A 27,192-nucleotide genomic window follows, 5' to 3' on the forward strand; every position below is an offset into this window, starting at 1 on the left:
GTGCCAGAGATGGATCAAGCTGTTTCTATGGTGATTAGATGGATTAAAATCACCTTCAGGGAGCCACATGGTGCTGCGTGACTGCTCGGACTTCTATCCACAGGGTGACAGAAGTCACCAGCACCTGAAAGCTGTGTTGCCCCTGTGCATGCTGGGTAATTTGTGTTGTTGTAACCGGTGAGTAAAGAGAGGACATGGATGAAGTAAATGTCCCCCCTCCTGTCTGTCGCTGCAGCTGCTCAGCAGATCTTCTGTCAGCCTCTAATCAAATTAGACTGCAGTGCCGCCTGCTCTGTCTCACAGTGAGATGAGGGTGTGTCTGCAGCTAAAAACACAGTCAAACCCGTGTGCTGCCACTCACCATCATTTCTTTACCAGAGCCATAATTCAAAGTGGAACATGCACACAGTGCTGAATGACACGCAGCTTCGTCTGTGACAGCTGCATGTCCAGTGTCCACTGCAGTATAAACATCCATCAATCCTTCATGTAACATTACACCTGTCCTCTGATTTTCCATTTAAAAGTAATGCAGATTATTTCATGTAAATGATCCCTTTAAATTTATCAAGAGGAACTGTATAGCTCACTGATCCCAGATCTGTTTCAAACAATAGCATCCAGGATATTATATGAAACTGCTGATAAATATATAACTGTACATGTATTTCTTCAGTTAAGATCTCAGGATTATTTTCCGGATTGTTAATTTTGCACATGAAGAGCTCAAAGAAAAACCAATTTGTGTTTTGATCTGGTGAGTGACCTAAGTCAAGTAATTTCAAGTAATAAGTTTTTAGATGTTTATTATCTGTCTTTTGGCTATAAATTGCCTGATCCTCTGAGCACTGTATGGAGTTACTGTTATGATCTAAATCTTATTACTAGCAAAAATTACATATGCAAAATTAAACTTCAATTTATGAAGTATTTTAAAGTTTTAAAATTTGCATTACACATTCATTCGTTTTTATAGAGAATATATGTCATCAATATTTATCTGTAATCTAATGGGTGAAGAACGACTCTCTCGGGTTTGTGGGTTCAGTTTCCAGTGTGAACGACCACATCTCTGCTTTTCCGTTGGCTAAAGATGTTGTAGAAGTCATCCTCTAAATCTTGAAGAGAATTCAAGATGATTGTGTGGGATTAAGTAAAAGATGTTGATGAGGAAGAGGAGGCAGAAGATGCAGGGAGGAAGAGGCCCGCAGCGCCGCTCACCGTGGCTCAGGGTATTCTGGGTATTCTTATGCTAATCCATCGCTGGGGATGAGGCGCAGAGCAGCCAAGCAAACAATGGCAGTGGAGCCAGAAAGTCTGGCCTGCAGTCTCCCAGGCCCTGAAAGGCATGTCGGGCAGGGCGCCGACACCAACGGGAGGCTGCTGCAGCACCCAGAGGCCCGCCTGCAAGGAGGGGCCCCTGGAGGGGATGGGGAACGGGGCCAAGATGAAGGGAGGGAGGGGGGGGGGAGGGAAATAGGGGAGATGGAAAACTGGAGGTGGGAAGAGAAAGAAATGAGAAAGGGAAAGCAACAGATGAAAATGAGAACCGGGAAAGAAAAAGGACGTGAGATGAGAAAGAAGAAAGTGGGAGGGATGGAGAAAAGAGAACATGGAGACAGAAATGAATAGATGAAAGAGGCAAGTAAAGGGACTGTGGACAGGAAATGTCATGTGTTGGAGAGAAACGTGGACAGGTAGAAGAGAAGAAGAAACATCAAATAATGTCAGTGAAAAGGAAAAATAAACACCCGCTGTCTGGTTTGGCACACCCAGGCTTCTGTACCTCAGTGTCAAAGTGGTAGCTGCCTGTGTGTCCACTGTTACCCTGCAGGCAGCTGTGGGCTTTTGCTGCTTGTCCTTGAGTATTTTTGGACCGTTTGTAAGAGATAAAAACAAGTCTCCCTTTCGGGCTTTATCCGAGCTGATAAATTGTTCAGTTGTTTGTTCAACAAAATGTCAGATAACTAATCAGTTAAACGACTAGTTTTTAGACCAATGAAACGGATACAAACGAGTAAAAGCAAGTGCACGGAGTCTCAGTCCGTCCCTTCACCTCGCTGTGCTCTGTCCCAGCTGTCTTGTTGATATTCTGCACCAGCACTGATCCCAGTCTCCCTCATTACTGCATTTATTTGTGGAGCTCAGGATCTGTCAGTCTCCTCCAATCAGCCCTCAGTGTTGTTTATTTAGTCTGCTGCCATTCAGCAGGAAGTGGAGACGCATTAAGGCTTGATTATTGATGTCTGGCCCCTCACGCTGCAGTCTGTCCTGAGGGGAGGATTGATTATTAATGCCTGTAACTCCCACTGTCCCCTGCATAGTGAGGTCTAATGTCATTTTGCAGCAGTTGGACAGTTCTGTGGGGAGCTGGAACTGCTTCAGAGCTGCAGCACAGTCTCCCAAACAAACTGTCCAACTCTGTGATATCGTCAAACTTTTCCAACAGACTCACAACCTTTTCTGAAGTCTGTGTTGTCTTGAATCCTTTTTGAAGCCGGGAATCAGACACACAGATGAGCTTTGAGTCATACAGGTTCTGGGATGTTTTTCCCCTTCACAGTAAGAGAAGACGTAGACAAGTGTACACACCGTCAAGTACTCCGAGTCTGTACTGAGTACTTCAATTTCTTAAAGAGCCATGGACTTCTAGTCATTTTAACTTTAGTGTAGGTGTGTCACCCAAGGAGGAGGACCATGAATTGTCTTTCTGCTGGTTTGCTCAGCCAGCCCTGACCTGCTGTTCTATGTGGTCTGGAGAAGTTTGCAAAGAGGCCTCCAGGACTGAGCTAAACAAACTGCTTCAGACAAATCCATGGGCTGCAGTCACAGGGGAGAGTAGTAATGAAAGAAATCCCAGTGTAACTCAATGCATTTCCTTCATTAATGCTGCTATAGTGGCCACCAGTCATGGCAGTGTAATATCACTTCACATAATAGTTTTTATAGCCCGCTACCTTCCAGCCAAATGAAAAGTTATTAGACCCAGAAGCATCGAGCTTCCATAAAAGCCTTTAAAGAGCTCTCTTTCTTCTACAAGTCTTAACCCACTGCTTGGCCTTCTGTCTCACCAAATTTCCCAGCATCCCCAGAGCGGTGTGACCTCAAATTCCTTCCCCTGGGGGGTGGTGGTTATGGCTCAGTGGTTCCCTATAAGGGTGGTATATTTTGTACAGGTGGGACCGCTAACAATACCTCCTTTCATTCCTGTCACGCTGAATGTTCCTCCTCTAAGACTCTGATGTCGCGTCCAGCTAGCCGAAGCAGCTACGCTACATTAACCGTTGTTAACCGGGGAGTCGCCAGGAGGACGAGGAGGAGACAGGAGAGACAGTGTGCAGGTGAACTGCCTATGAAGTGAAAGAACACGGGTCTGAATCCCTCATCAGACTGTACTGTACAGTCTCATAAGGCCCCTTTAGTTATTGCTTCATTTATATTGAGATATTAGTGCTAAAATGATTAATGTGTTCACTGTTTATCAGTGAAGAATGTCTGATCCAGCTGTGAGCATTTGTTGCTTTCCTTAGCTTTATATCTTTGTAAATTAATTATTTGTTGGTTTTGGATAAAATAAGATGTTTGACGACGTCTCAGCCCCTTTCATTTATATTGCAAACTTTTATTTGCAGCTTGAAGAAAAACTATTTTATTTTCAAAAGTTAATTGTTTGCAGATGAAGATGCCAAAGATATAAGTGAAAAATAGGGGAGGCCCTCACTGCACACCATTCAGAGTGTAAAGAGATGTCACAGTGAGCTGTCCTGGTGGTCCAGCACTTTAGATGATGTCCAGGTAGCTGACCGTTCCTGGATCGAGTCCGGCGGGGAAGCTTTGTTGCATTTCATCCCCCGTCCTTCCCCTCCCTCTCTCTCTCTCGCTTCATTTCCTGTCAGCTCTTTACTGTCTGCTCTGCAGTGGTGGAACAAGAATTTACCACCACAATGATCTGATCAGCAAAATGAACCGCAGCAAAGCGTGTCTGCTTCTCATATCTGACTTTATGTGATGTTATGACTCCTTTATATACAGTTAGCTAGCGTGGTCCAGTACTTGTGTAAATGTACTCGCTGCTCTTCTCTAATGAAGGCTTCAAAGTACACGTCAGTAGAGCCTGTCGGCTCGTTTTAACAGGAGCTTTTACCTCCTGATACCCTGCAGGTGTTACAGAGCTCAGCCTGCCGTGAACGTTGTAAATGCGGTCGATGTGTGAAGAGGATGAGCCTGTGGAAGTGAAATGCTGCTGTCTACATGGGGAAAAAATGGCCGTATGGTTTTCTGTCAGGCTGAAGGAGTTTGTTGTCTGACTGAGAAGCAGACCGAAGGATCAGAGGCAAGTTAAAACACGACTCTGTGATGGAGGAGGAGGAGTGAAAGTTACCTGACACCCAGAGGGTTTGGAGGATCGGCCTCTGTTTTTCATTTATTTCTCTGCGAGTTGACAGATTGTTAGCTGCTGGAGGATCCTCTGGTATTTCAGCCTGCGGTGAGACGTCTCGGCCACGTCAGTCACCAGCAGTAGAAGCGTGTGCCGCCGCCTTTCCTTGTGTTTTCAAGGGGAAGTGGATGTATTGGGTGATTTAGGAAGGGTGGATGTGTGTAGGGGGTGGGGGAGGGGCAGCTTCCTGTCTTGAGGGCTCACAACAGACGGTCCTTCCTGAACCTGCCTCGTCTTGTCCTGCCTCCGTCTGAATGTGTCTTTGTGTGTGTTATCTCACTGTCCTGCTGCTGTTTGTCTCTAAATGGAGCAAAGAGCCACAAACAAACTTCAGGTTTTGTTGTGGCAGCGAGGTGAAGATATTTCCACTTTCTGTTATCGACGGTGACGCCAACACACAGACAAACACAGTGTGTATTTCTGTTGCTCACACACTCTTTCACTCCCTCCCTCCCTCACGAACAGTATCACAACACACACACACCCTAATCCTGTTTTTCATCCCCTCTGTCTCTCATGCACATTCCTTATCTGTCCTCGTGGGTCTGAAAAGCTGTGATTCAAACCCCAGACTTCAGTGCTGTCCGGTGGAAAGCATCATGACATCTGACTACAGTTGCCTTCTGTTCTCTGGTCCGGTTCAGACTGTGGACGCCTCCAGCAGCACAACATCCTCCTCTCAAACGCTGTGACCAAAGATACAAGACTCATGGGAACGTGTAGCGTTCAAACTCATGGACCTGTCAATTAAACCTGGGACGAAAGTGTCCTCAAAATGTTGAGCAGTGCTGACACACACACACACACACACACTCACTCACTCACATCCACTCATGAGACTTATCGCTTTTTCCTGTCTCACATCAACTGTTCTCCCCTCATTCATTTGCAACAACACAAACATGCACACAGCAACTCGTTCATGCTTGGCGTGTGTGTGTGTGTGTGTGTGTGTGTGTGTGTGCGTGTGCGTGTGCGTGTGCGTCTGTGTCTCTGAGTCTCTGTCTTTGTTCTTTGCCTCTTGAGCCAGAGATGTGTGAAAAGTGGGTCACAGGTCGGACCTCTTCGTCCCCCCCAGGCAAATGAAAAGTGACAGACACGGACTGTGCATTGCCACTAATTCACTCACTCACTCACACACACACACACACACACACACACACACACACACACACACACACACACACACACACACACACCCCCCTCTTGGCTCCCACTCATTGCGACGTTGTTATTAGCGCTGCACTGGGCCAGCGCCTGTAATTGCAGAACATCCCTGGACAAATAATTTGGTAGTTAGTTGGACATGCTGGTGCACTTGACAAAGTGACAAACGTCCTCTCTGCAGGTTAATCCAGCTGTGCCAATAAACTGCTTTTACCATCTTGGATCCTTAAAACCCTGCAGTCACTGATAATGCAGGCCCACGCTGGTTTTCAAAGGGACATTAATTGGACAGACTCAGACTCTCAAAGTGTGAACAGAGATAATAACTTATGCCTGATGTTGTACTCGGTTTAATTCTGTGTCTTTTCTTCTTCAGGGTTTTGCACCCAAAGAGCCGGTGAGACAGAAGAGGACCTGATATTGTGATATCACCCTCCGTCTCCTCCCTCCACCCCCCCCACCCCTGCTGCTTGTGCTCCAGCTCAGCATCCCTCTCTCCTCCCCATCCTTGACTCCCGCTGTGGACTAAAGACCCTTATCAGGACCAGCTGACCAGGAGCTGCTAATCACAGAGCACAGCCCAGTCTGGGCCCAGTTCCAGTCCAGTGTCAGTCCAGTCCTGCTGCAGGATGGCAGGTCTCCCGTTGTGTTTGGCCGTGATGGCCTTCGCTCTCCTGCTGACCCTCAGAGCTGATGGTAAGACGTTTAAAGTTTGTTTCACTGCTCGACTTTCAGTCTGACCCCAGACCAGCAAGTCACCTTGTTTCGTTATTTGCCTTTAAACACGTTTCAGCTGCTGAGTTGCTCATTAGGCCTTCAGTTTGTTTACAGTGCGATAAGCAGGACGATCAGCCTGACATTAACGCACAGTCATGAAGCTTCAGAAGCCTTTTGTTACTTCTGTGATGCTGTAGACACAACAGAAAAACAGACCCCAGTTCAGCAGCATCTTACACGCACACACACACACACACACATACACACGTTGTCCAGACAGTGTTTGGAAGCTGAGGCCGCCGATGACACCAGTGTGACGTCACTGCAGCTGCTTCCGGATGTTTCTGTCATGGTGTGTCGTCTCTCGGTGTCTCAGTGTGTCTTTCACTACATGCAGGAAGCTGAAAGGTTTGTTGGTTGATGAACACAAATGATTTTCATTTTGCAGTTTGTTTTTGTCTCAATTTTATATCACCTTCAACATTTCTCATGAACTGTTACACATAAAAACTGATCAGTTAATTGGGTTATCAAGTTTTCTGCCCCCACATTAAAGTTTTTTCTTATGTGAATCAAGAGTTGGAGTTCAGAGGATTTTGTATGTTGTGCAGATTGTAAAGTTCAGTTTCTGGCTCGTTGTGGACAAAAGGCCTGAACAGGGGAAGAAATGAACATTTTCAGGTCCCGTCAGCGTCGTGTTGATGTGTTCAGAGTCATAAAACTGCAGCTCTGATCGTGAGAAAGGTCACCTTCTGACCTGCCAATCACTGCAGAGCAGGCTGATAAGAGCCGGGCGGTGTTCAGCCAAGTGTTACTGTGACTGACTGAGGCGCCCTGATAACACACACACACACACACACACACACACACTCGGGCAGGAAGAGGAGGGGCTGGCTCTGTCCTATCAAACTATTTTTCCACGCGTTTCTTCACCTCCGCCTGCTGACTTCAGTTCTGCTGTGAAATGTTTTGAGAAGTTTGTTTTAAAAGCTTCAGGACTGAAGGAATTGAGTTGGTTTGTTTTTATGACGTGTGAATGCTGCATCAGGACAACATCGCCGTTTTCTGAGCATCTTTGTTTCAGTTGCTCCCAATGAGGACCGGACTTCGGAGGCCGCGTGCAGAGCGACGTTTCGGCGTCGTTTTTCAGAGAGCTTTGAGTTGAAAATGTGTGAACGTTTCAGAAAGGCCCTGGAGTCTTCACTGTGGCTGCTGTTCAGAGAACGTTGGAGCAGGTCTAGCTGGCTAATGTCAGTCACTCAATGAAACGCTTCTTTCCACTTTTGTCCTTAAGCAAACTACAACAAAGCCAAGACAACAGTGCACATACTGTAACACGGTGCGGATTAAAAACTGACCATCTGTGTGAAATATTTACACAAACACAAGTGGAGGCTGTAAACGAACACACACAAACATGAAAGTTCCTAAGCATCACTTTCCACTATCAGCAGCAGCATCGGCCCTCACAAACTCCCCATTTGTCCTGCTGTCCTCCCTGCAGGAAGCTGTTGAACTGATTGTTGCCGCTCTCACTTCCTCTCTGCACATTAAGCATTTCCTGTATGGCGCTGTACGGGCTGTCAGCGGCGCTAACTGCTCCAAACAGCCATTGTTCTGCGGAAATATCCTTCGGTCCCTGTGGAGACATATTCACCCTTTGAAATGGTGTTTATTTTCCCCCCGCTGGAGCTTCTCTGCTGCGAGGCTGCGTTCACTGTCCTCTGAAAAGTGTTGGAACAGATTCAGATTCATTTGTTTCAGTGTTCGTTCGCTGGGAAATAAAGCAAACCGGGCGGCAGGTTTACCTCACAGCTCCACTCCGTTGCCTACTCGGCTCGAGGTTTTATCGAGTGTTGGATGGTTAATTACTGCTCGCTGTCGCCATAGCAACTCAGGCTTGGATGAATAAACATGTCAGGGAGGAAGTTGACGGAGCGTGTGTGCGCGCTGTGTTAATGAGAAAGGTTTGGGTTGTAAAAGTGGAAAACAGCTGGGATGCATGTGGTTTCAGCACAGCGTTGAAGCTTCGTTCACACTCGTCACTGACTCGTATCAGGGTGACTTTGATTTTGGTGTGTGTGTCTGCTGGCCAGATCACAAATCTGATTTAGTCTGTGTTGGATGTTCTGTGCCCTGTGTTCTGCCTCTCAGGCTGCTGAAGGAACACACTGCTCAGGGCCCAGCAGCAACTTAGTTTTGACTAAACTCAAGTTTTTCATCTGACAATTAGCTCAGGTGGAGGACGAGGAGATGGACACTGACGTGAGAGGCCTTCAAAATAAGAGCTTATCATAAGTGAAGTGGTTTCAGAATTGCTGCAACAAATCTGAATCATCAGGAGCCAAACAGTTTAAAGTGAAGGGACTCTGCAGGTGTGGACTCAAACTCCAAACTGTTTGACAGCACCAGAAAGGTTTTTGAGGCCGTTTGTGAGTCAAGGACTGTGACAGATTATGTTGGACATTCCTGAAGGACAAAGAGGAGACAACTTGAGCAGGATGTTGTATGAACTTCTGTTGCATTTCTAGGACTTTAAGAGTTTTCGTCATCACTTAATCTGCTGGTTTGTTTTTCTTCCAGTTAATATTAATAGGAAAAATGAAAAACTTTCCAGACTCACTGGGGGCGTCCTCAGATGAAAACTGGACCAGATAAGGAAACTCTGGATTATCAGAAATGGTTGTGGACTTTTTCATCTCTACCAGTCGACCTATCAGCAGTCAGCGAATCACTGTTGACTGACCGCAGGCTCGCCGTCGCGTTCGCTGCACCTCACATGTTCAGAGGAGAGAAGACGGCCGCTGATGGCTGCACACCAGACTGCTGCTGCATGTAAACAAGCAGGAGCGCTGTGACTTTAAGAGCACATGGAGAGAGTCTGATTACCCAGCGTCCTCTCTGCCAGACCTCAGTCTCCACTCTGACTGCCGGCACAATTAAACACACATGTGGATGGAAACACACGCACACACTCAGAAACACAGCAGCCATTTCCAGCCCCGACACAACCACCGTCCCCTCAACTCCTCCTTCCTCCACCTCCGGCCAGCCACAACTTTCTCAGCCAATCAGAGCCGTCCTGTTCCCGGGGGGAAGCGGTTCGATTCGTTCACCTGCTGCTGCCTGCAGACGGGGTTGTGGGTGAGACTCACTAAATGTCAAGACAGGAAATATTCTGTCTGTTTGCTTACTAAACAGAAAAATCCAACCGTATGCCTTCTGAATTCACGTTCCTTTAATTAAGACGAGTTTGACTGTCCTGTTAACGTGGGGACGGAAACGAAATTAAACTCACCAAAACCGTCTTGATTTGTCTGTCAGAGGTCAGAGCTTTAACCTGAGAGAATAACTCGACTCAGATCGTCAGCTCTGCCCCTCAGCTGTTCCTCGCTGGACTCACACCGTGAAACCTTAATGTGCTGACTCGGCTCAGAGCGACGCCGGCGCATCATCAAAGTGCGAGCTGTGTTTTTTGAGCCAGACGTGTGTGGTCAAAGTGTGAAGCGCCGCAGCAGGTAGTTCATGTCCAGACATGACGACACGCACGTCTACACTCTGGGGGAGGGACTGTCCAACATGGACGAGTTAGTCCAGGAAATGATGCAGGTTTTTAATGTGTTTATGAAAAGTGAAAAGGAAGGAAATGCAAGACGAGAGAAAAACTGAAGAACAACGAGTTTGAGATCTTGATATTGATCACAGGTCAGAGGTGGACATCCTGTTGACCTCTGACCTGATGACTGTTGGCTTCTGAAGTCTTCACTGATGTTCTGAGTGTAAAAAGTTGAAGAGGAAGATGTGACTCGCTCTCAGCTGTTGGTACAGTCACTATAAATGACCCGTGGTTCTAAGACGTCTGCGTGCAGCCTGCTGATAGAGGAGGAATGTTTCACGTCCAGCAGGAGTCACACACATAAATCTGACCTGAGCTCTGTTCTCCACTCTTCTTAAGCTCAAACCTGAACACTCAGAGCTTTCACAGAAGATCTCTGTTGACCCTCCAGTGTCTCTTCTGCTTCTGACTCTCCAGCTGCCGGTCAGAACCCAGACCACGTCCTGCAGGGGACGGGCGTGAAACCCGATGCTCACCGGCCAGGCGAGGACTCCACCATTGCACCTGAGGACGCTGCCCGTTTCCTCAGCTGCTACTGCTCTGGACACTGTCCCGAGGACGCCACCAACAACACCTGCCAGTGAGTAGAGACAGCAGATAGAAGGTCTTACCGAGGACCCGAAACAGGTCTGATCAGCCACAGAGCCTTCAGATCATTGTTATTGATACGTGTGTGTGTGTGCGTGTGTATCCTCAGGACAAACGGTCAGTGCTTTGCCATCATCGAGGAGGACGAGAACGGCGAGGCCATCCTCACTTCTGGCTGCATGAAATATGAAGGCTCACACTTCCAGTGCAAAGTACGCACACACACACACACACACACACACACACACACACACACACACCAGTCATTTCTTTGTCCACATGGTATCTTTGGGTAGTTCTCAGGATATCAGGCCAGTCGTCGCGGCCGGTTGGGACTCATCCGATTGATTGATTTGTGCGATTGGTTTGATTGACAGGACTCCCCCAACGCTAAGACCAGGAGGACGATCGAGTGCTGCAAGACGGACTTCTGCAACAGAGACCTGCAGCCCACCCTCCCCCCACAGGTGCCCACAGGTATGTGCTCACCTGGCAGGCCGACTCTTCAGGTGTTCATCAGCTGAATGTACAGTCAGTCACAGCACTCTGTGTTTTCCTCCGGATGTTTCCAGAAGGAAACCCCCACTGGCTGGCCTTCCTCATCTCCATGACCGTCTGCTGCTGCACTCTGATCTGCGTCACTGTCGTCTGCTATTACAGGTAGGTCGTCACCTGTACTGAGTCTTCCACAGCTCGTGATGCCTGAGCTGAATGACCTCAACTGTGTGTGTGTGTGTGTGCGTGTGTGCGTGTGTGTGTGTCAGGTACAAGTGGCAGAGTGAGCGTCAGCGGTATCACAAGGATCTGGAGCAGGAAGTCTTCATCCCTGCGGGAGAGTCGCTCAAAGACCTCATTCACCAATCACAGAGCTCAGGCAGCGGCTCTGGGCTCCCCCTGCTGGTAGGGATGCGGCACTGCATCAGAACACACAGTAATCCTGTAACTACAAACATACAAACACACAGAACATCTGCAGGGTGTTTTTCAGAGTCTGATTTAAATTGTGACTCGATCACTAAACCGTCTGTTGCTCGCTCAGGTGCAGCGGACCATCGCCAAGCAGATCCAGATGGTGCGTCAGATCGGGAAGGGCCGGTACGGCGAGGTGTGGCTGGGCCGCTGGAGGGGAGAGAAGGTGGCCGTCAAGGTCTTCTTCACGCGAGAGGAAGCCAGCTGGTTCAGAGAGACGGAGATCTACCAGACCGTCCTGATGAGACACGAAAACATCCTCGGTACTCGCTTCTCTTACACAGCAGCTTCTGTAGAGGCAACGCAGTTTAAATTCATCAAGTCAGAATATCAAACACATTTGTTTTCGTGTCCTGCTGGACACGACTGAAAAAAGTCCCACTTTGAAGTCTCGTGTTGGACATAAGACGACAGAAAGAAGCAGCTGGTCAGACTAACTGTAGAAGACATTAGCCTCAGAGACACGCAGACGATCAATACCTCCTTGATTGATTTCTAATTAGATTGATGGTTGAAGGTAGGCTGTCAGACTGATGGGACACGACCGCCAAGACTTCCTCACATATTTCAGTTAGTGGAGGTTGGTGATCTTCAGTGAGTCGTCTTCCTGTCCCCACAGGCTTCATCGCGGCCGACATCAAGGGCACCGGCGCCTTCACGCAGCTCTTCCTCATCACCGACTACCACGAGAACGGCTCCCTGTACGACTACCTGAAAATGACCACGCTGGACACGCAGGCTCTGCTGCGGCTGGCGTACTCCGCCGCCTGCGGCCTCTGCCACCTGCACACCGAGATCTACGGCACGCAGGGCAAACCGGCCATCGCCCACCGAGACCTCAAGAGCAAGAACATCCTGATCAAGAAGAACGGGACCTGCTGCATCGCCGACCTCGGCCTCGCCGTCAAATTTAACAGGTGCGACAGCTGCTCGGACTCGTCTTAGCGATGAGTCACAGGTTTTTGCGTGTTATGTTGTGGTTTCTGCTCATTTGTTGGATGTCTGAATCTGAAGAGAAGCTCCCACAAAACCAGAACGCGGTACATGTGGAACTAAAACTAACGTGGCGTTTATGGAAGCGGTCGCTCGCCTCGTCTTCGCTCGTCCTCCATCTTTTGTGCAGCGTGAATGTGAACGTGCGGCTCGTTATTTTCAGCTTGTACTCGTCAAAAGTGGTGATGCTGATATTTGAATGTGACCTCAGCATCTTGACTGACAACGCTCTCGTTTGTGTTGCTATAGCGACACTAACGAGGTGGACATCCCCCTGAGCACCCGGGTGGGGACGAGGCGCTACATGGCCCCCGAGGTCCTGGACGAGAGCCTCAACAAGAACCACTTCCAGGCTTACATCATGGCCGACATCTACAGCTACGGCCTGGTCATCTGGGAGATGGCCCGACGCTGCGTGACAGGAGGTGAGCGCACGCTGCGCGTGGCGTTGGGAGGATCGGACGTGATCCTTTAAATTTGTTCTTCATAGCTCAGGAGGAAGCAGGCGTCCAACTGTGCAGTCAGCTGATCACGTGTCACTTAGTCCAGGGATTTAACTCTCAGTGAAGACTTTCTGTGGGTTTATATTCCTCACTGCCAGCTGGTTCCTGTCTAATCAGATCAGTGCAGAGCAGAACTCCACTCAGGTTTTTAATTAAATTAACGGCTCCACCTGCTGGAGGAAACGTGTTACTGCAGACAGTTCAGCTTATTCTAATAATGACGCACTGGTTAGAGCTTGTGTTAGTGATTATTTAGTGTTTAGCTATTTAAAAAAAGTCTGTTTTTAGCCTCACAAATGTGACCGTTTTGAACAATTCAGACGAAACAAGACATGAAGTGACTGACCGCTGGACACTCGGTCGTTGTGCTCTGATTCTCCTGACGAGGTGTTCACTCTGCTGGCTTTGTGCTGTGGTCTCTGTGCTCAGGTATTGTGGAGGACTACCAGCTGCCGTACTATGAGATGGTGCCCTCCGACCCCTCGTACGAAGACATGCTGGAGGTGGTGTGTGTCAAAGGACTCCGGCCCACAGTGTCCAACCGCTGGAACAGCGACGAGGTTAGACCCAATGATGACTTTCTTAAAACCTGATTGGATGATGAAGCCTCGGTTGTTGTCAGATGTTTTCTGTGGTCGGTGGCAGACTTCCTGTCTAACGGTGTGTGTGTTGTCGCTGTGTCCGCAGTGCCTTCGGGCCATGCTGAAGCTGATGTCAGAGTGCTGGGCTCATAACCCCGCCTCCCGCCTCACCATCCTCAGAGTCAAGAAGACGCTCGCCAAGATGGTGGAGTCCCAGGACATCAAGATCTGACCGCCCTCCTCCACCTCCTCCGTCAGATTCACCGGAACAGACCCGACCTGACCTGGAACTGATCAGACCGGACCACCGTCACTCTTCATCGGGAGGAGGAAGAGGAGGAGAAATTGGGAGATAATAAAGGACCCGCCTCAGGGCCGAACTGTGCGACTCCTCCTCCTCCGCCTCCTCTTTCTGTGCCGAGCGGCTCGCAGAGAGCGAGACAGTTGAGTTTGACGCTTTCCGTGAAAGCCAAACGAGACAGCGATTTCCATGTGGACTTCCTGTGGAGGGGGAAGAGGGAGGAGCCTCTTGATGCTTGTTGTGAATGAACTGAGAAGTTTTTTGAAGGACCCGCCTCGGCCAGCTTCTGCCCGCTTCAAAAAACATTAAAAATGCCAATTTTGTTGTCATTATTTTCTCTTCAGGACTGAGTTCTCCTGCCATAATGAAATATATCTCCACTCAAAACAGTAGAGTTAATTATTAAAAAATAAGGTACCGTTATGTGAATTTAATGTGTAAATAAATGTTATCATTAGATGCCGTGCCTGCTCATGAGAACGCTATGATGCTGACGTCCAGCCGACTCCCCGCAGTCGATATGGAGACGTCCCCCGTCCTGTCTGTCTGTCTGTCTGTCTGTCCATCCACATGCTGGTTCCTGTCTGTCTGTCCAGCTGTTTGTTGGGTGGAGCTGCTGTGGCGGCTGAGAACAGTCTGACTGGTTGAGCCAAAGTTCAGTGGGTGGAGTCACAGAAAAGGGAAAGTAAAAGACAGAAAACTTCACATTACACAGATGATAGAGCTGTAATATATCGAGAAAACATCCTCTTGCAGTTAAGTAGAAAAAGTTCAGGATTTTGTCAATCCAAGAAGGTCACTTTTTAATTAAAGTTCAAACTTTGGACAAAAGCAGATGTTTGATTTGTAAATGTGCAGTCTGCAAGTGCAGCAGAGCAGTAAAATGGAGGAGCACATTAGAGAGAGAAAGAAAGCTAAAGGAGGGAAATATGAAAATGTGACCTCGTGTTTCCTGTTTGTCGCTAACCATCGACATCCAGAAGCTCGTCAGGCGAGCTTGTTAGCTCACAGGGCTCCTTATCTGGTAGTTGCTGACACAGCGCGAGGCTTTCTTCCTGCCTGGTCTTTTTCTCTCACCTTCGCTGAAATAGTCGCAGGTTTACTTTGGCTCCTCCCACTGAGGTTTCACCTGTCCGATCAGATTATTCCTGAGTGTGTGAATTCGCTTGTCGTGTCCTGGTTGGCTGTCTGTTTGAGATTGATTGATTCCAAAATAAGAGCCACATAAAACGTTCTCGTTACGAATATTTGGGAAACCGAGCCGGAATGTGATTAGCCTAGCTTAGCGCAAAGACTGGAAACAGAGGGAAGCCTTGTTAGCCTAGCACTGTTAGCCTGGGCAAAGGGGGGGATGTTACCTGTGCTTTCATGAACAGGTGAGAAAATGAATGTTTGAAAAGCTGGCTACAACAGATCCAAGCTAGCAGCTTCCCTCTGCTTCCAGTCGGTGTGCTAAGCTAAGCTAAACACAAACTCTGCATAAAAGATGGGATCACCTAAATGTTGGACTGTTCCTTAAACTGTTTGTGTTGGTTTTCTCTCCTCAGCAGCAGGACGATGTGCACGTCGGTGTGCACGTTCACCAAGATCACCTGTGTGTGTGTGTGTGTGTGCGTGGAGAGTGTATGGGGCTAACCGTTCATACAGTAGCTATTTAAAAGCAGTAACTTAGTGTTTTTTCTTTGTAATGAATATGCAAGAAAACTCCAGTATATAGAATAATCTCTAATATGTAAATCTTTAATGTTGTTTTGTTTTGGTGGTGTTGTTGTTTTGTACAGCATCTGGTTCGGTGCCTTATGAGTTTACCAAGGAAATGAAAACTCTGTATACAGTCTGTCCAATGTAACGATTTTTAAGTAAATAACCTTATTTTAGTACACAAACTCACAGCGTCCACTCTGCTTCTTTCACCCGTTCATGTTTTTAGAGAGAAAATTCTGAAAGATTAGCAGTATTAGATTGAAAATATGGTCAAAACTTTATAAATGATGAAGTAATAAATGACAAAACAGCACATTTTTTAACGTTTGAAACTGACATTTACTAAATCAAAGTGATGGCATAGAGTAGAAGCATATTCTTATTAAATTTTGAATTATGTTTTAATCTTATATTGCAAAACATCACTTTGATTAACCCTCTTAAAATGAATACAGAGGAAGGTCTCCAGCACTTCTCTTCGGTTTATTCTTTGGCGTTCATAATGACGTCACGGCGCTACTTCTAAGTAGAAGGAATGACAACCCATTAATGGCCAAAGCCTGAGGCTGCGGACGAGCCTGTGAATGTACACGTGTGCACGGAAATGCTTAGATTTACGTTTAAGTTGATAAACAACGTAGACATTTCCTCCCATCATGCAATGCGGCACACCCACCCGCACCAGAGGCTAAATTGTACGTGCTTAACTTCAGCTCTACAGTAAGCTAAGCGAGCCAAAGCGGCGTCATTCCGCAGTCAGAGCTCATCAAGCCTGTGATCAAGCCCTTCATATTACAGCTACTTCCGGTTTCTCCTGGTGGGTCACTTCCTGCTGCTGCCATCCAGCGAGCAGGAGTGTGAACTGCAGCCTCCAAACTGATCAACTGGACGCGGTCATGAAGGGATTCATTAGTCACGACAGCGTCAGCAGTTTTCTCCAAATTATTTACATTTAGATTCATTTTCAGTTTTTAAATGCTTTACAAACGACCACACTGCGCATGTACAGAGGGGAAACGCTGCTCGTATCCGACTTCAAACCGTAGCAACGAGCGTGTGCGGCGCTTTTTAGTGTCCCCTGAAAACACTTCCGTTCTGGGTTCAAACGTCTGCGGCGTCCCAGCCTGCTGTGCATCTTGTCCAACTGTTTTCATTTGCTTATGGCTTGTTGGCTTATGGCGTGCGACACCACACGAAGAGGACAGTTTAGACGGTGATTTCAATTATTGATTCTGATTTACTGATGAATCTGTTCTACACCACAGAGGCTCATTCCACTTCCTGACAGCAAACCAAGAGGTGTTTAAAGGCTTTGGTTTGTCAGCTCTTCACACATAATCACATGACTGGTTGAAACCATGTGGAAAAGATGAGCTCAAGTTTTCAAAGCCGCCATTCAACCAAAACCCAAATAAAGTTTACAACAAGACAACTGGGAACACTCAGTTCAGCTCCAACTGTCCCGCCGTGACGCGTCTTTCAGCCCACATCAAGCATCAACATCAAGCTTTCCTCACAGCGAACTGGCATCCACATTCTAAAAGTCTGCCCGAGTCAACACACAGAGTCTGAGTTGTGTCAAACGTTTTCGTCTTTATTAACACCATTCAGTCTGTCCACGTCTACTTGTCCTCAGGCTTGTTGAAGCAGTAGGTGAGGCAGCACTTCCCGCAGTAGTGACGGTCGAAGTGGCTCGCCATGAAGACGCCGGCGCCGCACTCGTCGGCGGGACACTCGCGCCTCAGCCGGTGGATTTTACCGTTCTCGTCGACCTGGAGACAGAAAACATTTGAGACCGCAGCAGAGCTGGACACTCCCGTTCAGAGAAACAAAGACAAAATCCTTCAGCCTGACAAATGAATGAGCTTTGGCTTAAGCTAAAGCCTGAACTGAGAGAAGATGAACCGTTTTCAGAGGCAAACGCTGACCAACATTAGAATTAAACACATTTCTGCAACCCAAATCCCATCAGATCACAGCGAAACGCGAGCCGCCGCAGAACTGCAGTGTTTGTACCTTGTAGTACTTGAGCACAGCCAGCTTGACCTTCTTCCTCTTGTGCTTGTTCTTCTTGGGGGTGGTGTAGGACTTCTTCTTCCTCTTCTTAGCACCACCACGCAGCCTCAGCACCAGGTGCAGGGTGGACTCCTGAGGAGGAGAACCGGCTCGTTTAAAACACAGGAGGAGTCTCGCGTGTCTGAAGTCATTGCGTCAATGCAAAGCGCCGACTGATCACAGCCACGAGGATCCTCGTGTCGCCTAACAAAGTGTCTACATCCTGTGTTCAGCTGCTGTGGACTCCAAGTACATTTACTCAGTACTCGAGTACAGATTTGAGGTGGTGACCTCAGTACATATGAATCTTCACTTCATTAAATTCACTGAGGTAAGCATAAGCTGTAATTCAGAGATGCTCAAACGGCTGCAGTCGCCAATCAGGACTTTTCTGTCCTCGGCTCACCTTCTGGATGTTGTAGTCGGACAGCGTGCGTCCGTCCTCCAGCTGCTTTCCAGCGAAGATCAACCTCTGCTGATCGGGAGGGATACCTGCAGACGACACGGACACGCCAACAGGTGTCAAGTGTTGACTTCCACTTAAAACTCAGCGCAGCTTCAGGAGCCTGAGCTGCAGCGAGTTAGTTTGAACGCGTTACTGCATCAGTTTTACCGTCCCATAAAAAACTGTCCACATGAGTAAAACTGAAGCTCTGCCACAGTGAATTCTTGCTGTCCTCAGAGACGACTTAACATCCCAGTGGCTTCTGGCTGCGACATGCTGACGAGGTCTTTGTTGCATTTCATCTCAACTTCTTCCCCCTCAGTTCACAAATGTTATTAATCAACACTTTAACTGTTTCTGGTTCTGTTAAGACGCTTGAAAACTGGGCAGCTAAACTTTACTCAAATCCTCAGATTTTTGTCTTGTAACTTCAGTGGAGCCAAACTGATGGCTGAATTTGGGTAAACAAGTCTAACGTGGTGAAGCAGGAAGGGCAGGAAATCCTGATGAAATATTTCACCGTGTAAACAGAAGCTTCCACAAAAAGCTGAACGTGCCAGCCTAATCCTTCACTGCCATCTTTGAATCTAATCTAATCTAAAACTAACAGGATCCTGATGCTGGTCTCCACTACAGAAAACACTTCAGGATTATTCTTTCTCCCTTTACAAATCAATTAGATAGCTGATCACATAACAGAGAAACGAGGTTTTAATTCCGATAGCAAAGAGCTAATCCTCAAGATCAAACATTTCAGCACATTAGGACTGTGGCTTTAACAACCACACAAAACACGTCAACTCACCCTCTTTGTCCTGGATTTTGGCCTTGACATTTTCAATGGTATCTGAAGGCTCAACCTGGAAAAGGCAGGAGAGGAAAAGACAGCTGAGTCGGGGCTCGTTCTTCCGGACAAAACTACAACCACACGTCGGGTACGGAGACTCAAAACGTGTTAAATCGACGTGTAATTTTATTTGGTAAGAAACATCAATAGGGACTTTGTGGAGGAAAGACGTTCGCGTTCAGGCCGGTGCTTTCTGCCACACGTGTTTATGCTGCTTTGGTAGCAGCTAGCACTTAGCTTAGCCACCAGCGTTCAATTATAAACGTACGACAGAGCATAGCGCCCAATTCGCCAGCATTTACATACAAGCACCAGAGAAGTCGACATATCACTAATAACGGGATTAAAGGTGTAATTACTATTAAGCAGTAAAGTAAATCCAAATGTGGGTAACTGCGGCCACTAAACGACACATCCCTCCATCACAGCCCGGCTCAGGCTAACCCACCTCGAGGGTTATAGTCTTCCCCGTGAGGGTTTTGACGAAAATCTGCATCCTGGCGTTTACTCCACCTTCAAAGGAAAATACACACGACACTTTAAACGTCTTGGATGCGCTGAGACATGCTCTTATAAGTCGTTATTTTGGGGAAATTATCAGTTAAAAGGCAGAGCACGATCTTACCACAGGCTCACTCCTAATGGCGGATCATGAGAAGAGGGCTTTCGGAGCGAGCGACGGGGTTTTCTGCACGCGTTTGCACGGGGTGGGTGACCTTTACAGCGCCTGATCGAAAATATCAACAAACATTTGATGTTGGGGTCGTATAGCGTCTTTATTGTCAATCGTATCGGCGTCAAGGTTGGTCTAAAATCTATATTCAGTTTGTCTAATAAGAAAGTAGTCGAATATTTTGAAAACACAATTTGCCGGGTAGAGTTTGATGGTAACCATAGCAACGACGAGTGTTTGCAAATGGCCTCCTGTGTGGAAACGGAAAGTTAGCGTCAAAGTATATCCAAGTAACAATGTCCGACCCACTAAACCGCAGTTGTTCAGCTACAAAAAACGAAGACATTTGGACATGTGAGGGTGACGAAAGGTTTTTCCAGTCTCTGTATGAGTTTATTGACCACGAGACAGAGAACCTGCAGTGTCCGGAGGAGGGCCCGGACGAGCCGCGCCACTTCATCTACCGCTCCGTGTTTAACAAGGTATTCACTCTGTGGCGAAGAAGCATCCAGGGCCTTTACTGAAGTAAAAGTACTAATACTACTCTGTCCTGCATTCAAAGCTTTACGTGTCTGAGTAACAGCAGCAAATGAAGCAAAAGCAGCCATTGTGCAGGAAAATGTTTCCCTCTTGTGTCTGCTGCTTTGGGATTTTCAGATGAACGTAGAGAAGCAGAAAGCGTAATATTTGTCTCCGTGATGTAGTGGAGTGGAAGGGTAAGGTGACATAACCAAGTACCCCATATTTGTACTGTAGTACACGTACTTGATGACACCACTGACAGAAAGTGATGTGATCAAGCGCAGTATTAGGAAGTTATTTCTCCCCACTGTCTAAAAGGGCAGAGGGTACATGAAGTAGATATAATAAAAATTATGGAATATGTAATAAACCTGGCACTCTTGTATCCTACGTTTTGGTTTCAGATTGGTTCTATTCACATTAAAGTTTTAAAGATGATTTAGGAAACACTAGTGATAAATCCTGTCTTTGATGGGAGCCCAGTTGTCCAAAAATGTTGGTGTTTTAGAGAGTAAATCTGTTGGAAAGCACACCTGCTGGCCTGACTCGAATAGCTTTGCTTTTATGTCCAGGTGAGAAGTTTGCAGGTGAGACAGAATCCAGTGGTTTGTTTCAATCGTTTGAACCGGAGAAGGACACTGATTCACTTTCTGTCCTGTTGTCTTTTTCTCCTCATCTTGTCTCTGACAGGTGATTGCACGAGCGACGACCTATAGGAGACTTCTGCTGACCATAAAGGCGGGGTATGATGACATCATCACAGCGCTGCAGATGAGGAAGGATGAGGCCAGGATGACTCAGCGAACTGTGGCGGCCTCCACATCACACACAAAATCACTAATAACCTGCCAGAGACGAGCTGCCCAGCTGAGGGAGAGGTGTGTGTGTGTGTGTGTGTGTGTGTGTGTGTGTGTGTGTGTGTGTGTGTGTGTGTGTGTGTTCTTGCGATATAGTGAGCATCTGACTGGAACATCAGACGTGACTCTGAGTTATGACATGAAGATGAAGTTTGAAGGATTGTTAGTGAAGGTTTAAGTCCATCTGTTGGTGTGTAAAGCCTTCCTGTCTCTGCAGGATCTCCACCCTTCAGAGGGAAACGGCACAACTCGTGGAAGACATGAAGACACAGAAGTGGTCTGAAGAGCAGAGCATGTGGATTCCCGGTCCTGACACTGAGGCCTGGCTAATGAGCTGCACTGTGTTGTTTGTGGGACAGATGAGTTCGCTCACATGACAGCATATCTGACTAAACGAGAAGAATCTCTTGTCCCCGCTTCTTGTCTCCCAGGTTTGACGGTGGCTGAGTCAGAGGATCCTGAGGCTCTGGACGGACATCTGAAGCACCTTGAAGCCCAGAGAGCTGCTCTTCGGGACAGGAAGAGTCACTGCGTCCCTCTGGAGGTCAAAGCCGAGCTGGACACTAAACTGCAGGCCGCCGAGTGCCACCGAGACCAGCTGAGCACCGAGAACAACCGACTGAAAGTGCTGTAAGAGCAGAAACACCCGACCTGCAGCTGTCTGATATCTGACAAGCTGTTTCCAGAGAAATGGTTTTCAGAAACGCCTGCAATACAATAAGGCAGGAAGGTAACATGTTGTGAACGTGAAACTTTGAGACAAAAGGTCTCAGTGGATCTTAAAACGTCTTGCTCTACATGTCTTGCTGCTTGCTGCTGTCTGCCTGATGATGATGTGAGTGCAGGCTGTCAGGAGACGTTTTCCTCCTCTAAGCTAACGGAGGAGAAAAGACTGCAGCTCATCAGTCAAGATTTTAGGAAAATTGTCATTAAATCATCCAACTCTGGTTTGTGGTACTTTAACAGACGACTGTCGAACAGAGCGGAGGCCTTTAAATACTGATGTCGCACTGAATCAGTACAGAAATGTGAGGTCGGGATGCGGGGTTCTGGGGTCAGTTTCACCTTCTCAGGCAGATGTTGTTTGATGAAACACACAAAGCATTTGAGCAAATTAATTTCAATTCAGTTCAATTCAGTTTATTCATATAGCGCCAATTCACAACAAAAGTTATCTCATGACACTTTCCAGTTAGAGCAGGTCCAGACCAAACTCTTTAATTGAATTGTAACACAGAGAGCCCATCATTCCCCCTTGAGCAAGCACTTGGCCACAGTGGAGAGGAAACACTGCCTTTTATATACGTAAACTAGAAATAAGAACAGATCAAGGACAAAGACCACAAAGCTCCTGTACAGCTCAGGCGAGGTCATACTGCAGGACGCAGCTGCTTTTACTGGTGGGGTCCTGAGGCAGGCGTCCGCTTTGCCCGCTTGGTAATCCAGTTTTGGTTCCAGTGACGCGGAATTCTAATAATAGAGATAAATAAGAATTTCTAATAATGAAAAGAAATACTTTCAGGCTGTCAGTCGTCACACATGTGATGTCTGGAGGGAAGCTGTGCCAGGAAGAACTTGTCCACTTTCTGTCTGTCTGCAGTTATGAGCGTCTGAGGCTCGTGTCTGACCGTCTGTCCAGCTGGGAGGCCAAGGAGCAGCAGGTTCCTCTAGAGGAGCTGCTGGGGTCCACTCGGCGGGACATCAGACATACCAGCGGTGAGACACAAACCAAAGACCTCCAGGGACAGGAAGGTTTGTGTCACATGATGTCTGTTCACACGTTTCTTAAACCCTGAACAGTAAACTTGTGGATGTTCACGGTGACTCGGGTCTAAATCAAACTCGGAAACAAAGGAGGTGAAGTGAGGTGCCCAGATGTCATTTATTACATGTTTAAACAACTTGAAACCATCTCCTGTGTGTCCTGCAGTGACAGACGCCGAGCTGTTTGAGGATGAAGAGCCGACCGGAGTGGACGAGTCCAAACTCCTGACCGATTACCTGGACAGGTGCTGCGTTCACAGACCAGGTCTGATCAGTTCATCTGAAGTGTGCTGACGCCGTCTGAAGCTGCTGTTTCTCCTTCCTCCACCCTGTCAGGTTTATCGAGCTCTTTGATTCATCTCAGTATGAGGAGGCTGCCTTCCTCGCCGCCAGATCTCCTCGAGGAGTCCTGAGGAACCTCGACACCGTGGAGATGTTTAAAGGTGGGAAACACAGTATTTGAGAGCCATATTTTGAAGCTTGTCTTTGAGCTTCGCGTTTTCAGTGTCTCGTCTGTTCCTACAGGGAAGACATTTGAAGACACACGAGACTCGTTTGTAGCATGAACTTTATTTCCTCCATAGTAGCAAAACCTGTCACACCAGCCTTCTGGATGTGGTGTTTATTAAGCCAACACAGCGCGACACCCCGTGGGGTTTTAGTCTCCTTCCTTCAGGTCAACATGGTGATTTTTTGACTGCCGCGTGTAGCCAGACCTCCACTTTGTCACAGATGTCAGGTGGGCAGTCGTGGATCAGCGGTTAGGGTGTCGGACCCGTAACCGGTGGATCGCTGGTTCGATTCCCCGTCCCGGTGTCCATGGCTGAGGTACCCTTGAGCAAGGTACCTAACCCCCACTGCTCCCCGGGCGCTGCACGCGGTCGCCCACTGCCCCGGGTTTGCTGTGTGTGTGTGCACGTCACTTGGGTGGGTTAAATGCAGAGAACAAATTTCGTTGGAGTGAGTTCCCTCCAATGACAAAATATGTCACTTTACTTTAGGAGGAAGTACTTTAAACTAAGTCCTCTCCACACCTCCGTCAGCTTATCGAGACAAAGTTTGTGTCTGTTTGCTGGTTCATGTTTGCTACTGAAACACCTCGGTCTCTCACTCCCAGGTGTGAAGGGGCCCCCGGGATCCGTCCCCCCTCTTCTGCTCTTCTTCCAGGCCCTGCTGATGACCGTCCCGGCCGGCGATGAGCTGCCGGCTGCTCTCTCTCTGCAGGCCGTCCACTGCGTCCTGCAGCACGGCGCCGTGCAGCTCGTCAGCCACGCCGTCACCCACAACAAGTAAAGCCAACAAATAACCAGCCCGGAAGTGTTTTCATCATGTCTGCTGCTCAGGACTCACAGCCTTTTCCCTCTCAGACTGACCTTCTCTGAGGAGCTGGGAGACATCCTGACTGAGCATGCTCAGAAGAACCCCAGAGTTCGGGACTTGTGTTTGGCGTTGGCCACCGTCGTTTACGAGGCCTGCAGGTTGGAGAGGAAGACCGCACTGAGCATGTGCAGGAGAGGCCTGATCCACAGCGCCACCGAGCTCATGAGGGACAGCAAAGTCTTCGCAGCAGGTGTGTGTGTGTGTGTGTGTGTGTGTGTTGTAGTGAGGACATTTCTGCCTTGAGGTGACTGTTTGAAGGTGTACATTTGTCTCTCTCTCTCTCTCTCTCTCAGAGGACTGTATGTGGGTTCTGTGTCGCTCGCCCAGCCTCTCCCTCCTGCAGCTGTTGACAGAACCTCAGCGGGGCCAGGCGGCCATCTTGTCAGCGAGCGGAGCCTGTGGCACTCTGCTGGCAGACCCTCAGCAACAGGAGCTGGCTCTGCAGCTGCTGGACAGCTTTGTGAGCAGAGGACGAGGTGAACACAAACACAGTCCTCGTGCAGTTTAGTTTTCCTGTTTGGTCGTTTCCTGTCTCCGCGGTGGGAGGTGCAGCTGAGGTGGTGCTGATTTAGCAGTGCAGTCCAGTGCAGTGCAGAGCTGAAGGAGGATTTCAAAGGGAAATTCTGGTATTTTTATACCTGGGCTCTAAATTAGCATATTTTGGTGTTTTACTGCGTCATACTTCCCAAAGGTTTTGAAGTTGGCCCAGCAGATCACCTCATCCTGATAATAAAACAGGAGGAAGCCAGATGACACCTGGCCTGAGGTGACCTCTGACCTCGCCGTGTGTCTCTTTCTTCTCAGGGGTTTTGGGGGAGGTGATCCTGGAGGACTGCGGCTCCTCACCGGACGTTTGGGCCCACATGGCGTCTGTGTGCTCTGAGCTGAACCGGGCTGACCTGAGTCAGGCCATCCTGTCCGTCCTGCTGAACCAGAGCGGGACCAGAGTCCTGTCCCCAGACCTGGAGGGGGCCCGGCTCATGGAGCACATCTTCCTGTGAGAACCGAAGCTGCACTGTAAGCTGTTAATAACCTGTTCCTTTCTTCTTCTGTTTGTGGCAGTTTAACACATAAGAACACACTGTTATGTTGTCGTAGTTGTTGTGTAAAAGTTAAAACGGCTTTCAGAATTCTTTCTCTTTCATAGCAGTGTCTCTGACACTCAACCATTAAATACAAGGACCTTTCAATGACTTTCCATGTTTCACATGGTGAAATTTAAAAACTTAAAAGGTTGTAAAAAGCAGAGCCAAAGTTTAAACTCTTCTGCTCCTCTGCAAAGACAAATTACATTTATTTACTCCTCCTCTTTTAGTCTGTGCCATCATCACGATTGTGTGATCTCTGCTATCAGGTGACCTCTGGCCTGTGAGCTTTGGCTGATGTCAGTGAAATGACTCAGGTAAAAATGTGAAGCAGTGACAGCTTGTGGCCAGCAGGTGGCGAACAGACTCACACTGAAGCTGAGATTAAAGTGACTGTCAAACGCACACACGCAAACGCTGATCATTCTCACTTAAATAAGAATTTTAACAACAATACTGGTCAAGATAACATTTCATAATTTCACTTTCAGAAATGAAAAGAAAATCACAAATTATTGATGAGGGTGAGAGCTGATCACGACACGGGACTGGGGGACACTTTTGCTGTTTCAGGTTCACTTCTGAACATTGTGGTCTTACTGATCAGCCTGCAGGGGCCACGCCAGAGAAGGTGTGAGCTCATTAACATGTTCATTCATCACTGTGTGCTTTGTTCAACCAAAAGTCCAAAACCCAAAAGTTCTTCATTTACTGTCAGAAATGACAAAGAAAAAGCAAAATCAAACATCATCATCATCAAAGCCTGACGTTTAAGAAGCTGGAAACAGCAGACGACCAGTCGATGAGCTGCTGCAGCTCTGGTTGTTGGGAACCCAAAATCAGTTCCTGCAGACAAGAACTTGAACAGATAATTTATGTTTTTATTAAACAGAGAAGTTTGAATGGAACTTCAGTCAAAATGGCTTGAAAGACATGATTATGTGTCTGGAGGTAATCTAAATTTGGACCTCCTGAATGTCCTCATAAGGACAGCAGCTGTCATGAGTCCTCAGAAGTCCAGTTGACCTGACCCCACACACACACACTCTCTCTCTCTGTCTCTCTCACACACACTCACACACACACTCTCTCTCTGTCTCTCTCACACACACACACAGGACCAACAGAGGAGGCTTTGTGTTGCTGTGAGTCTCGTCACAGTGAACTAACAGACTCCCACTGGTCTATAAACAGAGCCTGCAGCCACCGTTTACCCAGCATCCTCTCTGTTCCTCTAACGCTCTGCCAATACAGCTTTTATACCAGCTTGACCTCGATCGATGATCAGTCAGACACATCTGAGTGATCAATATGTGAAACAGACATGCAGTCGTGGCCTATCGGGTGTCTTTCGTCAGGTTTTTATGGTATTTGTACACTGTTGACGTAGACTTTTGGATCCAAAAGGTCTGGTTCAGTTAGCACACCTGGACGTGACTGACCGTGAGCTGGGCCTCACCTGTCTTTGTGCTTTCTGTTCTCAGCTTTGAATAAAAGACGACGAGTCATGAGCACATGGTATCAGCAGTCAGGACAACTGCAGCTGATTTTGTGATGTTTTCACAAACTTTATTAGTTCTAACAAAGTTAACACCCGGACGGCTGCCTGGGGACTTGTTTCAGGCACGTCCACCTGAGACGAGGCCCCGGGGCAGACCCAGGACACGGTGGAGGGACTCTGTCTCTCGCCTGGCCTGGGAACACCTCGGCGTCCCCCCTGGTGGATGCATCTGGGGAGAGGACAGTCTGGTTTCCCTGCTGAAACCCGGATAAGAAGACGAAACGAGACGAATAACTGATCCAGGATCAGATTTATGCATCGTGTTTGCATCTTCAGACACTGAAGAGGACAGAAGGGGACCAAAAGATGCTGAGCAGCCAGTGCTGACTCACAGCCATTTGGCTTCGTCACTGCATATCGATCTGTGTGTGTGTGTGTGTGTGTGTGTGTGTGTGTGTGTGTGTGTGTGTGTGTGTGTGAGAGAGA

At 47.8% G+C, this 27,192-nt stretch overlaps 3 protein-coding genes across 13 annotated transcripts in view; 2 read left to right on the forward strand and 1 right to left on the reverse strand.

Annotated features, from left to right (window-relative positions):
* bmpr1aa (bone morphogenetic protein receptor, type IAa) overlaps window positions 1-21,030 on the forward strand; it is a 38,897-nt gene extending 17,867 nt beyond the window's left edge. Inside the window, exons 3-14 of one of the 3 annotated variants that reach the window (XR_006844544.1) lie at window positions 5,982-6,301; window positions 10,356-10,518; window positions 10,636-10,738; window positions 10,904-11,003; window positions 11,099-11,186; window positions 11,291-11,426; window positions 11,566-11,758; window positions 12,115-12,412; window positions 12,738-12,913; window positions 13,421-13,551; window positions 13,679-15,483; window positions 20,998-21,030. Coding sequence is in view for 2 of the 3 variants with exons in the window: in XM_046402350.1 (XP_046258306.1) it covers window positions 6,235-6,301; window positions 10,356-10,518; window positions 10,636-10,738; window positions 10,904-11,003; window positions 11,099-11,186; window positions 11,291-11,426; window positions 11,566-11,758; window positions 12,115-12,412; window positions 12,738-12,913; window positions 13,421-13,551; window positions 13,679-13,804 (1,581 nt within the window). In the remaining variant the exon portion in view is untranslated. Of the gene's footprint in view, window positions 1-5,981; window positions 6,302-10,355; window positions 10,519-10,635; window positions 10,739-10,903; window positions 11,004-11,098; window positions 11,187-11,290; window positions 11,427-11,565; window positions 11,759-12,114; window positions 12,413-12,737; window positions 12,914-13,420; window positions 13,552-13,678; window positions 15,760-20,997 lie in introns of those variants that run through there. The other 2 variants (XM_046402351.1, XM_046402350.1) reach the window with 2 other exon arrangements.
* Window positions 17,151-19,625, reverse strand: rps27a (ribosomal protein S27a). Its single transcript, XM_046402353.1, has 6 exons — window positions 19,550-19,625; window positions 19,373-19,437; window positions 18,883-18,937; window positions 18,039-18,124; window positions 17,594-17,725; window positions 17,151-17,349 (listed from the first exon to the last, which is right to left on the reverse strand). Exons 2-6 carry the CDS (start codon window positions 19,418-19,420, stop codon window positions 17,200-17,202), a joined length of 471 nt encoding a protein of 156 aa, XP_046258309.1. The 5' UTR covers window positions 19,421-19,437; window positions 19,550-19,625; the 3' UTR covers window positions 17,151-17,199.
* Window positions 18,893-27,169, forward strand: LOC124066155 (clathrin heavy chain linker domain-containing protein 1-like). 9 transcript variants are annotated; one of them, XM_046402337.1, is made up of 12 exons: window positions 19,733-20,079; window positions 20,810-20,997; window positions 21,194-21,282; window positions 21,408-21,606; window positions 22,577-22,728; window positions 22,907-22,985; window positions 23,077-23,183; window positions 23,858-24,029; window positions 24,108-24,310; window positions 24,414-24,596; window positions 24,925-25,137; window positions 26,690-27,169. In XM_046402337.1, exons 1-11 carry the CDS (start codon window positions 19,894-19,896, stop codon window positions 25,119-25,121), a joined length of 1,755 nt encoding a protein of 584 aa, XP_046258293.1. In that variant the 5' UTR covers window positions 19,733-19,893; the 3' UTR covers window positions 25,122-25,137; window positions 26,690-27,169. The 9 variants fall into 9 exon arrangements, with proteins under 9 accessions (XP_046258297.1, XP_046258295.1, XP_046258296.1 ...); XM_046402335.1 differs by lacking the exon at window positions 26,690-27,169 and adding an exon at window positions 25,475-25,956; XM_046402336.1 differs by lacking the exon at window positions 26,690-27,169 and adding an exon at window positions 25,436-25,454.
* Window positions 27,170-27,192: the final 23 nt, after the last annotated feature.

This window comes from Scatophagus argus, chromosome 10 (assembly GCF_020382885.2).
Source record: "Scatophagus argus isolate fScaArg1 chromosome 10, fScaArg1.pri, whole genome shotgun sequence".
NCBI classification, from domain to species: Eukaryota; Metazoa; Chordata; class Actinopteri; family Scatophagidae; genus Scatophagus; species Scatophagus argus.